Source organism: Dipodomys spectabilis, unplaced genomic scaffold (genome assembly GCF_019054845.1).
Source record: "Dipodomys spectabilis isolate Male_0828 unplaced genomic scaffold, ASM1905484v1 ptg000095l, whole genome shotgun sequence".
NCBI classification, from domain to species: domain Eukaryota; kingdom Metazoa; phylum Chordata; class Mammalia; order Rodentia; family Heteromyidae; genus Dipodomys; species Dipodomys spectabilis.
In genome coordinates, this window is record NW_024870772.1 from 34176377 (window position 1) to 34191795 (window position 15419).

General features: G+C 45.4%; 1 protein-coding gene across 2 annotated transcripts in view; it reads left to right on the top strand.

Annotated features, from left to right (window-relative positions):
* The first annotated feature begins 3787 nt into the window (after positions 1-3787).
* B3glct (beta 3-glucosyltransferase) overlaps positions 3788-15419 on the top strand; it is a 117419-nt gene continuing 105787 nt past the window's right edge. Inside the window, exon 1 of one of the 2 annotated variants that reach the window (XM_042685756.1) lies at positions 3788-3982. In XM_042685756.1, the coding sequence (XP_042541690.1) occupies positions 3910-3982 (73 nt within the window). In that variant the 5' untranslated portion in view covers positions 3788-3909. Of the gene's footprint in view, positions 3983-7283; positions 7315-15419 lie in introns of those variants that run through there. The other variant, XM_042685757.1, reaches the window with a different exon arrangement.

Consider the following 15419-nt stretch of genomic DNA (forward strand, 5'->3'; position numbering starts at 1 on the left):
AAATTGTTCTCTGTATCGTCTTTCTTTTTCACTCTTGGAGGCTAAAACTCCTCTTGCCTCCTCGGAAGTTAAAGCACTGGGCAAAATGATCATTCAGTTTCCTGTTATCCCGGGTACAGATTCTGGGGTTGAGCAAAGTACTATATCATGGGTCTGATAACAGAATAAAACTTTGAGATCTTGTTTTAAAACATGCAATCCATTTGTCAGACTCCAAGGCTGATTTTACATTTGGAAACATATCCCTATAACCACTCATAATTCATCAAGCCATTGACCAGTGTGGGCAGATCTTCCTGGGACAGGCCTACTAATAATCTGCCCCAGGCTTAACAATTATCAAGAGGGCCCAGAAAGGGCAGGGGTTTCCTGGAATAGGAACAGGAGGGCCAGGAGTCAGGGGGAGAGAGGTAGCAGGCTGAGCAAGGAGCCTGTACCACTTTGTAGGGCTTTGGGTGAACATGGCACATGTGTACCGTGTCTTCACATGAAATTGTATCCCCTCCCCATCTTTTCAGCTCAGAAACCCAGAATTCCACGCTAGAGACTGACCTCACACAAGTCACTTATTTTCTCCTTCTTTTCTTCCTTATTTCTCTTTCCTTCTCTATGCCTTTCTTTTCTTTTGTCTATGTTTTGTGCTGGTGCTGGAACTCAGAACCTGGGTGCTGTTCCTTACTTAGCTTTCTCACTCAAGGTTGGAGCTATACCACTTGAGCCATAGCTCTACTTCCATAAGGACTTTCCTGCTCAGGCTGGCCTTGATGTACAATTCTCAGATCTCAGGTTTCTGAGTAGCTATGATTACAGGTATGAGCTACTGGCACCTGGCCACCTCTATTTTTCTGACCAATCTAAAGACTTCATAGATTTATTTTTCTGTGTGTTCCAAAGTATTTCCATCTACCTGTCCTATAGTATCTACTTCATAGTAATAAAAGCAGTCATGAACTTTTTTATTCTCAAGTCTACCACTCTACCACTTAAGCCACATCTCCACTTCTGGTTTTTCTTTTCTTTCTTCTTTTTTCATTTTGGTAGTTTATTGGCAAGAGGAGTGTCATAGACTTTTCTGCTTGGGCTGGCCTCAAACCCTGATCCTCAGATCTAAGCCTCCTGAGTTGCTAGGATTAAAGGTGTGAACCACTTGTGTCTGGCAGTTATGAACATTTTCTCTCTCCAAACAGACTGAGTTGCTGAGCTCAGTGCTGTACTGTATGTGTCTTTGCATTCTCTCCATCAGCCAGGAGGTTGCTATCAGATGCATAAATAAATGGAAACCTTATCAATTGGGCTTAGAGTTATGAGGTCAAAATCAACTCATATGGGTCTTGTCAATTAGATTATTGGATTACTAATGCTTTCATGAATGTCTTTAGGTTCTCCTTTTGTGTTTTGTTTGAATCATGCTGGGGTGGGGTCCCCTAGAAGAGGTAGCTCCTTCCATTGCATCCTTATTCTCCAACGAAGCAAGTGGTATACCCCTAAGAGCTAGCATGTCAGTGGCAGCTGGAATTGTAGTGAGTAAAGAAGAAAGGCCTGTGGCCTGCCCTTCTTTGTGTACCAATGTTAGAATTCATGAGGTTTGTTTTTCCCTCTTGGTTGGTGTCACAGAGCAAAAAGCACCCTGTGATGCATGTGTTAATGTCCTCTTGAGCATGTCTGCTTCAGGAAACTCTCTCAACGTGTGATTGGGAGAGAGAACTCCCAGCAAGTCTATTTATCACAAGACTTAGTCACTGAGGGGTAATCCTTTTTTTCACAAGTGAATGTTGGAGCTCTGTCATAAGCCATTTATCAATGTCTGCTGTGGAAAGGAAGAACACCAGGATAAGTTTATTACTAAAAGAGGGGTTCTGTTGTTCCAACAAGGACACGATTTTCCACACCTTGTCCTGAAAATCATAATACTCTATCATGATAAAGTATGATGAACAAACAGGTTGAGTTACTAGCTACCAAATGTGAACATGCACTTGAAGTTACTTAACTATTAGAATTCTATAATGACTTAAACATACCTTGCTTAAAAGTTCAATGTGTAACATATGAAAGGAAGAAAATAAGTTTATTTTTGTGCCAGTACTGGGCCTGGGTGCTATCCCTTAGCTTTTTGATCAAGGCTGGAGCTTTACCACTTAAGCCACAGCTCCATTCATAGCTTTTTTGTGGTTAATATAAGAGTCTTATGGACTCTCTGCCTGGGCTGGCTTTGAACCATGAATCACAGATCTCAGTCTCCAGAGAAGCTAGGATTATAGATATGAGCCACCAGGGCCTGGCAAAAACTTTGAAAATTAGAAACAATCTAAGATTCCCAAGTAGGTAGATAGCTTTCAGAATTTTCCTAAGAAAGATAAAAGGGACCAAAACAGTCCACTCCACACTGGAAAAGCTTCAGGAAAACATGAAATATGAGGAATATTTCTTTTCCCTCCCATTAAATGATGTTTATGGTTGGCTGGGTAGATCAAAATGCTATTTGCTTTCACATGAAACGGGTAACACAGAAAATAATAATTTCTCAGTTCTCAGTAGTTAACCTTCTTAAAGGTTAAGAAAACTCATTGTTTTCTGATTTCTTTTTTAGGAAGTGGTGAACAAAGCATGCCTGTGGTCCTAGCACTCAGTGGCTGACACAGATGGATTACTTAAACCCAGGAATTTGAGACCAGCTTGGGGTAACATACTGAGACCCTACCTCAGAGAAACAAAACAAAACAAATGACAGCATCTGTTGAGTCCACAACAATACTGTCCAGATGTATTCCAGGCTAAACTCCCCAATACCACTCAAAGTTATGGAGTCCAGTCAACATTTGTTCAGCACCTGCTTCTCTCTTATTTTCTACATGTGCCCTAGAGCCTAGAAGTGGGCCTCATTAAATGTGTAGCACGGGTGACTATTGCAAGTTCACAGAAGAAGAAAAAATGATCAGGTAAGTATGAGTTGTCAACTTAGAGCAGGAATCCAAAAATACACCTAGGCACCAATGAAAACATGGATATGCCAAACTCAGGACTGGAATGCACAGTAGGTTTCGTCTACTACCTTGGATATATACTAGACAAGACTTGGGGGAAGGCACAAGGACGTGTTTGTAATTGCTTCCTTCCTAGGTCAGTTCCTTGTTCGGGCCGCCTTTGTTAGGAGCTGGGTAGAAACTTTTTGACAGCCCTGGCGACAAGAGGGACTCTCCAAATAGGGATTTCCCACATCAGTCCCACGGCTCTGCTCCCCAATTCACTACCCAAAAGCTCCAAGTGAGGATGTGGCTCCAGTGGCAGAGAGTTAGCTTTGAACAAAAAAAAAAAATGCTCAAGGACAGCGGCCAAGGCCCTGAGTTCAAGGCCCAGGACCAGCACCAAAAAGAAAAGAAAAGAGAAATTAAGTGAATTAGTTGAGGTAGAACATGGGTGCCATCCAGGATGGGCGCTGAGCTACTGACTTCTTACTAGCAAGTCGTCTATGAGCAGGGAAGTTAAAGATGATCTCTCTTCCACTGGGGTGGGGGCGGTAGAGGAACCAGTGACTTACTAGTGGGGACTCAGGAAAGACAGGGACAGGAGAAGACCGGCCACGGTCAGGGAGGACCAGGAGGGCGCGGGGGCGTGGTCCGGCGGGGCAGGGGGAGCGCCTCGGCCCGCTCGATCCCGCAGCAGCCCCGGCCTGGAGTCCGCCCGCCAGCGTTGGCAGCGCGCACAGGGGCGCTCCCGCTCTCGGCCGCCAGAGGGCGCGGCGGTGGCGGGCGCGGAGGAGCCGGAGAGAGAGGGAGGAGGAGGGGAGCCGGCGGAGAGGGGTCAGCCGCGGCGGAGGGCGGCGGTGGCGGCAGCGCCAGCCGCGCAGCTCGGTTCCCGCGAGTCTCCGCTCCCCGAGTCCGGGCGGGGCGCGCGGCGTCCGCCGCCGGGATGCAATCTCCCGCCCGCCGCGGCCGCCGCCCGGCGCTCCCGGCACTGCTGGCGCTCCTCACCTGCTCCGCGGGTAAGTGGCGGGGCGGCTCCAGGACGCGCGGGGCTGGGGACCCGGGCGCAGCCGCCCGCGCCGGAGTCGCCGCGGAGAGGGAGGTGGCGGGCTACCCGGGTGCTGCCCCACCGCGCCCGCCTCTCGTCCCGTCGCCGCCGCCGCCGGCGCCCTCTCGCGGCGCCCAGGTGGGACCCGGGACGCCGCCCGTCCGTCCGCGGCCCCCGTGGACCCCATCCCCGGTTCCCCACCGCCGCCCCGGCCCCGACTTGGCGCGCGTCCCCGCCTCCTTCCGCCCGGAGCGGGCTGGCGGGCGGGCGGGCGCGCGGGGCGCCGCGCCCACCCCCACAGGAAGCGGAGGAACTGCAACTGCGAGAAACTTTGCAAGAGGACGCGCGGCGCCGCCCCCTGCCTTCCGCCAGCCCGGCGTCCCGGGGCCCAGGGCCCGCGCGCCGACCGCGGCGGGGAGAGGCGGCCCGTGGCCCGCGCGCGCCCGGCCGGTGCGCACCCGGTGTCCGCGCTCGGCCCTCCCCCCCCCCCACGTCCGGGCGCTCCTCCTCGGGACTCGCCCGGGCTCTCGTTGGTGACCCGCGAACCCGTCCAAGCCTCTGGGCGATTGCGACCCGGAGCAGGAGAGTGGGATGCTGGGGGTCCCCCTCGGGGCGAGCGCGCTGCTTGGCGCGGGGACGACGCGGGAAGCTTCCCTGGATCTTCGCAGGGAAAACAGGAGAAGTCTCTGCCAACAGCGCTGGCCGGGTCTCCAGCAGCCTCGATGCCTTCTTTCCCCTCGTTTTCCACCCCCTACAAGGGCGTTTACTTGTCATGAGGAAAGATGTGATGCGAGTTTATCTCGTTTTCTTTTTAAAAAGTAATTCCAATGGACTTTTATGGTGAGATGCAAGTTTGAAAGCCTGGGCAAAAAATTATATATATATTACTCCTTTTGCAGAATGCTGATATCCTCTCACTTAGACTTGCCTGTGAACGGCAGTACGTGGAGATGTGTAGGAATGGCAGAAGTACGGGTTGGAAAAAGATGTGGCTTTATTGCTACACTGCTTTTGTTAGACTACTGGAGACTTGACAGCCTGTTTTTATTTTACAAAAAAATGTGTAGCAATTTTTAGTGCTGGTCACTGGAGCTTTGAACTCAGGGACCTGGGCTTATCCCTTTGCTTTGATCAGAGGATAGTGCTCTACCACTAGAGCGTTAGATCCGCTATTGGCTTTTTTTTTTTTTTTTTAATGGTTAATTGGACATGAGAGTCTCACAGACTTTTCTGTCTGGGTTGGTTTTGAACCATGATCTTAGGTCCTGAATAGCTAGGATTACAGGTGTGAGCCACCAGCATCCACACCAGCATTTTTATTTTGATTGAAGCTTTCCAAATTGACATCTGTTTTGCTTTGTGTCCCTCTGGTATTTCTGTAGTGTTTGCTAAGTGTGGGAAAATCGAGGGAGATTAGTGGGTAATTAATTGTTCACATACATGATTAATTTGGCAACAATATAATTAAAAATGTTAAGAGCACCTTGGATCCAGAAACTGTAATTGATCTTGTAGAGCTCTCGAATTTGGCTGGAGATCTTTGGTGGAAGAAAGCTTTGCTGGGTAGAAGCTCTCAGAGCAATGGGAGGTTGGAGGTTTGGGGAATTGTCTAGGTGAGATGATTGTTGGCTTCATCTGTTGGCACATTGCCTGGACTTTTTTTTGTTTGCAACTTACCAAATGGGTGGGTGGTAGCAGAAATTGGCAGTGTATTTATAGCATTGAACTTAATAATGCTGCACTGGGAATATTTATATTTAGGTTTAATACGTGCAGCATATAGGCATTTGTATCTCTGTGTATTTTTTTTATTGCCCTTAAGGGACTATTTGCACTGTCCACATTTGATAATTCACTGAAGGACATTAAGAATGAACTGTAATGTCAACACATTTTTAGAGATGTCTTAGCCTTGCCAAGTTGTCAGAGAAGCACAATAAATAAGACATAAAACCCATTGAAAGGTCCCTGTGAGACATTGGGGCTTTGTGAACTGGCTTTCATGGGTGGTATGGATAGGAGGGGATATTCTTTCTCTAGGCATGGTGTAAATCTAGAGAAGGAGCACCTGGATGGATGAAGATGTGGTCCTGTCCAGGGAGAGAACAGATGACAGGAATCCTTACAATGCATATACAATCTCACAAATCGCTTACACATTTATAAGATGGGTCTGTCTTCCCCACACTGTAGCATAGTTATTTTTTAATTAAAATTTTTTAAAATGTATTTGCTTTTTGTCAGTATTGAAGCTTATATTGAGGGCCTGTCCCTTAGCTTTTTCCCTTGACGCTTTGAGCTTTGGTTCAAGTGGTAGAGCTAATTGGAAGTAAGAGACTCATAGACTCATGGACTTTTCTTTCTCAGGCTGGCTTCAAACATTAATCCTCAGATCTCAGCCTTCTAAGTAGCTAGGATTACAGGCATGCATCACCAGTGCCTGGCTTAATTTTATTTATATTGAAAAGACCCAATATAGGAAGTTTAGCTGGGCATTGGTGGCTTACAACTGTAATCCTAGCTACCCAGGAGGTTGAGATTCTGAAGACTGAGGTTTGAAGCTTGCCCTGTCAGGTAACTCTCAGAAACTTACCTGTACTTAACCACCAAAAAGCAGGAAGTGGAGGTGTGGCTCAAGTGGCAGAGCTCCAGCCTTGAGGAGAAAAAGCTAATCAAGAGCACAAGGCCCCGAGTTCCCACCCCAGTATTGGCACAAGGGAAAAGAAAAAAGGAAGTTTATTTTTAAACTCTTGTTCATTTACAGACAGAATTTACTGCAACTGCAATTCTAAAGTCTGGCACCAGTTCCAGAATCAGATAGAAGGCTTTTTGGTCTCCATTTATTAACTATATTAGTGGCATTTAGTGGTTTTGAGCCTCAGTCTTCTCCTATAAAACTGGAGACAGACTAGACAGAATTCTGGAACTTTTCTCTGTACTCTACAGTTTCAATGTAAGAATTCTGTTGTAGCAGAGACTCCTGACTGCTTCCCCACAGACCTTTGTCTCTTCTTTTTCTAATTCATTGGAGTTATGTTGGGGTTGAAGTTTTGGGTGAGGAACGGTGGGTGGTGTTGTGGCAATATGAAGCATTTCTCAGTTGTCCGGGCAGGGAGAGATCTGAAGAGATACTGGGTAGGGCTCCTGGAAGACTCATTAAGAGTTGCAGATGCAGCTGGAATTGCTGGCCTTTTTGTCTTATTTCATCCTCTTTCTCATTACCTAGTATGTGAGTGGGATGGCTGGCATAGTGGAGGCTCTACTCTGGCCATGAGATGACCTTGAGGATGGAAGCCAACAATAGTAAGAACAATATTAATACTAATAGAGTGGGAAGAGAGAAGAAGCTAGGTGCATATGGAGCATCATGGTTACCTTGTCTATCATCCAATTCCAGCCCTGTAACCCATGGGATTATATGAAGCCTACCTTAATCCTAATTGATACCTCTATGAAGAAGCTGATTTGAATCAGTGGTAAAAAGATAGGTCTTAGCATTTATCTTTCACACCCCTGTCTCCTCTCTGTATGAGCCAAGATTGTATTTCTAAACACCTGCCAAAATTAGGGATGAGTTTTGTTCTGAGCCAAATCTTGCTCAGTTCCTCACGTTTCAGTGAGTCAAAAATTATAAGACAGTGAGAATCAGACCTGATTCCAGGTTGTTTTTCATTTTTTTTTGGTTTGTTTTGTTAGTCATGGGGCTTGAACTCTGGGCCTGGGCACTGTCCCTGAGTTCTTCAGTTCAAGGTGAGTGCTCTACCTCTTGAGCCACAGTGCCACTTCCGTTTTTCTGCTTGTTAATTGAAGAGTCTCCTGAGTTGGCTTTGAACCATGATCCTCAGATCTCAGTCTTCTGAGTAGGTGTGAACCACCAGCACCCAGCTTGTTTTTGATTTTTAAAAACCTTCCAGTTACCCATGTGCTACTTAGCTACTTAGGAGGTTGAGATCTAAGTATCAAGGTTCAAAGCCAGCCTGAACAGGAAATTCCATAGGACTCAACTCCAGTTAACCACCAAAAAACCCTGAAGTGGATCTGTGGCCCAGGTGGTAGAGTGTCAGCCTTGAGTGAAAAAACTAAGGGATAGCAACCATGCCCTTAGTTCAAGTACATAAACACACACACACACACACACACACACACACACACGCCCTGAGTTCAAGTACACACACACACACACACACACACACACACACACAAAACCATTTCTTTATTTCTTAAGGAATGCACAGATATTACTGGTACTGATTTTAATCTTCTAGATAGATTGTTATGGAAGATCCCCAAGTTGGCATAATCTTGGTCATGAACTTGATCTTAGTAATCTTTCCTGGAGCCCATAGTCATGCTAGGAGGGGAATGGAGTGGGGGAGTTGTTCCTACCCTTTTGTTAACTTCTTCAGAGGCAAATCTACAGGCTCAGTCCTGGAGCAAGTCCTCATAGCTGGCCTTATTTGGAGTGTTAGAGGCCATTTTTTCTTCTTCTTGACAGCTATTTTATAAAGCATGTAAACAAGCATAACTTCTAGGCTTAAAGGTGCTCCTTATGGAGAATTTGCAAATGCTATTTCTTCTTTTGTAGCTCTCCGTTTAATCCATCTTTGGTGTTGTGCAGATTTCTGCTTAAGAAAATATTCATGGTTGGATGCCAGTGGCTCATGTTTGTAACTAATTACTCAGGAGGCTAAGATCTGGAGATTGAAGGCAGCCAAAAAGATGAAAGTGTGGTTCAAGTGGTAGAGTAGGTGGTTATTTATAGAAATAATAGTCATGGCAGGACACTAGTGGCTCATGCCTGTAATCCTAGCTACTCAGGAGGCTGAGATCTGAGGATCAAGGTAAGCCGGCAAAGTCAGGAAAGTCCATGAAACTCTTATCTCCAATTAACTACCAGAAAACCAGAAGTGGTGCTGTAGCTCAAGTGGAAGAGAGCTCATCTTGAGTGAAAAATCTAAGGGACAGTTCTCAGGCCCAGAGTTCAAGTACCAGCACACGCGCACACACACACACACACACACACACACACACACACACACACACACACACACACGCACGCACTTGCGCACACGCGCACACACACACACACACACACACACACACACACACACACACCCCAATCTGCTTAAGTCTCCTTAGCTAACTCCATCTTTTCTGTGATTAAGGTACCTAATAGTGTACCTAATAGTACCTAATAAGGTTCCTGAGAGTCTAATACTGATTGAGAATCTCCCCCTTACAACTATGGTTTCAGTTTTATTCACTAAGCCATTCAGTGTACAGACTTGTTTGAATTGCTAGACATTTCTGGTTAAAAAGAGTATTGAAAGGAAAAGAGAACCTTCCTAACAAGTGCCATGTTCCATCTACTCCAGTACCATGGAGGGGAAAGAAAGAAAACTACTCAAAGTTTCTTTCATTGATTCACAAGTAATTATTGAGTAATTATTATGTGTTAAGCATCAGGATAGTGGAAGAAGAGGAGCCATCTGGCTCCATCCCTGTGGAGTAGGGGACACCAGAAAGTATCTACAGAGGGTGTGTGTGTGTGTGTGTGTGTGTGTGTGTGTGTGTGTGTGTGTGTGTGTGTGTGTGTGTGTGTGTGTGTGTGTGTGTGTGTGTGTGTGTGTGTGTGTGTGTGTGTGTGCCAGTACTGTGTGTGTGTGTGTGTGTGTGCCAGTACTGGGACCTGAACTCAGGTTCTGGGTGATGTTGCTTAGCTTTTTCACTCAAGACTGGTGTTCTACCACTTGAGCCACACCTTTACTTCTGACTTTTTGACAAATCATTGCAAATGAGAGTCTCTCAGATGCTTGCCTGCTTCCACTGGGTTTGAATTGTGATCCTCAGCTCTCAGTCTCCCCGGTAGCTACAATCACAGGTATGCGCTGCCAGCACCTAGCTTAATTATAGTTCAGTGAAAGAAGTTAAGGATGGGTTAAGAAAACATCACAGGAAGTCGCTGGGCTTTTGTCTCACCTGGGGCATGGTTCACTATGGAATGGTCATACACCCCAGGAAACAGCTGTCAGTGTCTGTAGATATTTTGTTCCTGGGTGGTATGACCAGGGTCCTGCCTGGCGCTGGAGCCTGAAGTAAGTACTTCATTAAGGCTTCCTAGAAGAAGTGGCATTGTGGCTCAGATGTAAAGGAGAGATAGCAGTCAAGTATGTGGAGGGAGAAAGGGAACATCTTAGCGAGGGACAGAACCTGGTGACAAAGTCAAGAGGAGGAAGGTAAGTTGCACGAAGGGGCTGGTGAAATAGGTAGGGGCCAGGGGGAGGTAGGACCATGTAGACCATGGGGAAGAATTGGACATTAAAAAATATATATGTGTATATACACACACTTTTTATTGCTTTTCTAAAGGTGATGTACAGAAGAGTTGGAGTTATATTAGTCAGGTGACTTTTTGGACAATGTCACCCTTCCCCCTTTCTCTTCCAGGGATTTGGGTCATTTTGAGGGCTGTCTTGGGGCCATACATGCCATGACTTCTGTGCACCTGGTATCAGGGTTGGGTGGGGGCGAAGGGTGCTGGGGTTGTGGGGAACCACGAGGTAACTGCTCAGTGAAGTAGTTGTAGACTCATGATTGATGGGCTCAGTGGGCTGAGCCCATGGTGGGTGGGGCAAGGTTGAGTCATTGGTCTCCTCCAGAAGCTGATGGGTAGAGAGTAGTACTGTTTCCTGATGGCCTTTAAGGAGAAAACCAGATTTAAAAAATTGCTATGGTTAAACATGCCTAACCTAACTAACTACTCTGGAGGCTGAGGATTATACTTTGAAGCCAGCCCAGGCAGGAAAGTCTGTGAGTTTCTTATCTCCAGTGAAACACTAAAAAGCCAGAAATAGAACTGTGTCTCAAGTGGTAGAGCACACTAGCCTTGAGTGAATAAAGCTGAAGGACAGTGCCCAGGGCCTGAGTTCAAGCCTCAGTATTGACATGCAAGTGTGTGTGTGTGTTTGTGTGTGTGTGTGTGTGTGTGTGTGTGTGTGTGTGTGCGTGCATGTATGTATGTGTGTGTGACAAAGAACTAAAATTTATCATGTATAATAATTGTTAGGTGTACAGTTCTGTGGCACTAAAATACCCAGTCATTTCTTTTTTTCTTTTTCTTTCTTTCTTTTTTTTTGGTGCTATTACTAGGGCTTGAACTCAGGACCTTGTGCTCTAGCTTAGCTTTTTTTTTTTTTTTTTAACTCAAGGCTGGCACTCTACCACTTGAGCCTCACCTACTTCTGGCTGTTTTTCTTTTCTTTTTTTTTTTTTTTTCTGGTTAACTGAGGATAAGAGTTTCTCAGCTTTCTCTGCCTGGCCTGATTTTGAACCAGGATCCTCAGATCTCAGTAGCGCAGATTACAGGTGTGAGCCATTGCTCCTGGTTCTCCAGTCATTTTTCTGAATTGTGCTTTAATTTTAGAAGAACGTGAAGCTGATAGGTTCTGGCCAAGTTGGCCTGGATGTGTGTGGGTTGTTAGGTGCCTGCCAGTTCTGCAGCTCAGGGGAGAGGTCCAGCTGGGGAGAACTTGGGGAGTCCTTGTATCAGTGGGAATCTCAGTAGTTTAATTTTGAAAAGAATGGAGCCTTCAGTGACAAAATAAATATACTTCAGCATCTATTGAAAATTATATGTCATAGCGATTTGTTAGAGTTGGAGACAGTAGTCTTTAGCTGTATGAAAGGAAGCTGCAGGTTTAGGTTTTTTTTTTAAAGAGTAAAATTCTCATCAAATAAGATTTGCACATATCTCAAGTATGGCTGTGCTATTTTCTTCTAGTGATATGACTTATCGTCACTCCTAATAGAATATGTTATGAAACTGCACAGGTGATATATTTTAGCCTACGTTTATTGCTTCCTGTAAGAAGCTCAAGGCTTTTCAGGCATCGTGTTGAATTTATCTTCTCCGAATCTTGAGGGTGGTGATGTACTTTGTTTGTGAGGTGAAGTGAAAAAAGTGAAATGGACAGAGCTTGTGACAACAACTCCATCCTTCCCCCTTAAGTTCCTGTGTAGCTCTCAGTCCCCATGTGTGTCAGATGGTAGCAGGCTTGTTAAAATGTAGATTGCTGGTGTATTTATCTGTATGTGTGCTGTAATAAAATATCTGAGGCTGGGTTGAAGAAAAGAGGGTTGAAAGTCCAAGTAATTCAGAATTGTCTTTTGCTGTTGCTGTGGCTTGAAGTGGACAGAGACCATTGTGTTATATTTTTCTGGCTCTGCAGTTGGCAGTGACCTCTGGGGTTGCAGCCCTGTAGCAGACAACAATGTTATAGCAGCAGACAGCACCTGACAGTGTTGGAGCTCTACAGCCAACTGCTGCCACTGTAGTCTTGGATTCTTGTCTCAGCAATTCAATGAATGAAGTCCAGAACAGTAGAGGATTCAAACAAAAAAGTTTATTTAGAGCAATATTGCAGTCAAGGCCTCTGCTGCTCAGCTGCTCTCCCAGTCCATTGTGTGATCTTTCTCTGGTTGGCTCTCTCTCTGGCTCTAGGGATTTTTATACCCAAGGCTTTGCTCTGATTTAGTTGCCCCTATGCAAATGAAGTGTGGGACAACTGGCCAATCAGAAGACCTGCTAAGTCACTTGGGGGCTGCAGATCTGAAACTGTAGTTCTCAATTATGTCTGTCTCCTGTACCCACTGCTGTTTCCTGTACCCACCACTGTCTCCTACGCTCCTCCCCCCTCATTAAGATTATGAGGAACTAGGAAGCAAGCCATAGTGAATCCTAGCTGTAGCTATTCTGAACATCAAGAGAATATAAAGATGACTTGTGGTTACTTTGCCTTTAAAATGAAGTAAGGACTTGTTCTGGAGAGAGCAAAGCACAGGAATGAACCCGATACTCATCAGTCAGGTGTCTTATCTATTCAGGAAAGGAACTGGCACTCCAAAATTCAGACTAAAGTCTTTCTCTAGTTCCAACATCATTTGTAGATTTTCAAATCCTACTAAAGGGATCCTGTTTATGGGTATGGGTTAAAAAAATTAAAGCAGGGCTGGGAAGGTGGCTCAGTGGTAGAGAGCTTGCCTTGCGTCCCTGAGGCCCTGGGTTCCTCAGCACCACATAAGCAAAAAGAAAAAAGCCGGAAGTGGCGCTGTGGCTCAAGTGGTAGAGCGCTAGCCTTGAGCTGAAGAGCTGAGGGACAGTGCCCAGGCCCAGAGTTCAGGCCCCATGACTGGATCCAAAAAGAAACAAAAAGAAAACCAAAAAAATTAAAGCAGTAGATAGCTGCAAACAGGTGTTTGACCATATATAAGGACATTCCTAAAGGCTCTGAATGTCGTAGATTGTGGCCATGCATGGTGACACACCTGTAGTCACAGCACTCAGGAGGCAGAGGTTAGATTGGAAGTCTGATGCCAGTCTATGCCAAATAGTTCCAGGCCAGCCTGGGCTATGAGACTCTGTCTTAACACTCCTAGTCCCAAATAAACCCACCAAACAACACCAACAACAAATGCCATGGATTGTATAGTACTGATGGAAGTGGGTTACTAAGAATATCTGCATTTTGTAATAGATAAGATGGCCAATAGTTCTGTGCACATTGTATGTTTAAGAAGCAAGCCTGGTGGTTAACATTTAGTAGTCTGATTGCGGGAACCAGAACTAATTTCCTTGTTTGAATATTTGCTCTGTTCTCCTGTTCAGGGTTTTGGGTAGTAGACTGCAACCAGAGATTTTTCTCATTGTAAGTCAGGATATAGGACATACTTAATGAGGGTGAGGTCCAACTCTGCTTGAGTTGGAATTTTCTGGTTTATATATCCTGAGTAATTTGTTTAAATGAGGTATGAATCAAAGAAGCAAATAATCTTTTTCTTTCTAAATACCAATGGTTAATTTGTATTTTCTGTCCTAATTACTTATATATACCCTCCGGCCCATAGAATATACTGACCAGTATAGGTGCTGTGCTTTGACCTTTTATGATAATTGTGATAATCAAGCAGGGTTGGTGACTCAGATCTTTCTCCTGACCTGTGCAGCACTAAGGGCAAAGCTCCTTGAAAGAACTCCTTAAAAATTCCTTAAACAAGTACATTCTTTCCCTGCCAGGCCTTTCCATTTTGTTTCCTTTATAGTTTGGTCTCTGATATGTTTGGGGACCCTGCCCTGTTCCTTGGCCTATGTGGCCTGGGTGTGGAGATCAAGTCATACGTATGTGTGTTTATACACACACACACACACACACACACACACACACACGCACACTCACACACAGTGTATAAAGGTTCAAGGCTGGCATTCTGATCACTTCAACCTTTTTCTCGATTAATTGTAAAGAGTCTCAGTGACTTTTCTGCTCAGGCTAGCCAAGCCATGCTCCTTAGATCTGAGCCTCCTGAGTAGCTAGGATTACAGATGTGAGCCACAGGACTTGGTGTTGGGGCCTCTTACTGTACAGTCCGTTGTTCACTCTGGTCCTCCATCCCTGGAGGATAGCTGTTATGGGAGGTTTCCATGTGAATGTCCTGAGCTTCCTCCTCGTCTGCTTATGGCCCTTACTCTGTAGCCTATCCATGGCTGCCCAGCCAAGCAAACTCTGTAAAAGCTGGAATCACCTCCAGATTTCTCCCTCCCTGCCCCTCTAGTCCCTTCCCTCCTACACACATATACTCTCTGCCAGGAAGGCTGTTCCCTCATCCTCCAGGCCTACTGCTCCAGCCACTATTACACCTTAGCTCGGGCCCAGACCTACCTTTGCCTCCTGCCCGCATCCTCCTAGCTGCCGTGTTTATGTCCATGTTTATGTCCTGCTTTGTCTCTGTCTCCCTCTTTCTAAATGCTCCTTAGCTTCTCCAGAAATCAGTCTGTAGTGGCATTCACTCCCTTCTTGGAATTTTACTATCAGGAAGACTGATATTATGTCATTTGCAGGGAAATGGATAGACCCAGAAAAATATATGCTAAGTGAAGTAACTCAAGCTCAGAGAGACAAACAGCACATTTTCTGTCATCGTTGGAAGTTAGATCTAAGTCATAAACATATATGAAAGTATCTACTGGGTTGTATGCACATATATACAAACAAGTAGACTAAACTCTGGGATATTCGGGGGAGGATTCCAATGATAACTCTTAACAAAATGAATACCAGGAAGCTGAAACCTACTTTGTCAGGGTTAGCTTACGAGGAAGAGAGGGCAGATGAATGGAGAGAGGAAAGTACAGGTGAATACAGTCATTACATTTAATGTACATAGGTGAAAATGGAACTTGGTAATAAGGATATAGATGGCGGTGGGAAAGATGGAGGAGAACCATGGAAAGGTTTATAAGTACTTATAAACTGACTTGTTGAATTAAAACCTCTTCATATAACTGCTTAAAGGTATTTTATTTTGGTGCCAGCCCTGGGGCTTGAACTCAGAGTCTAGTTACTGTGCCTGAG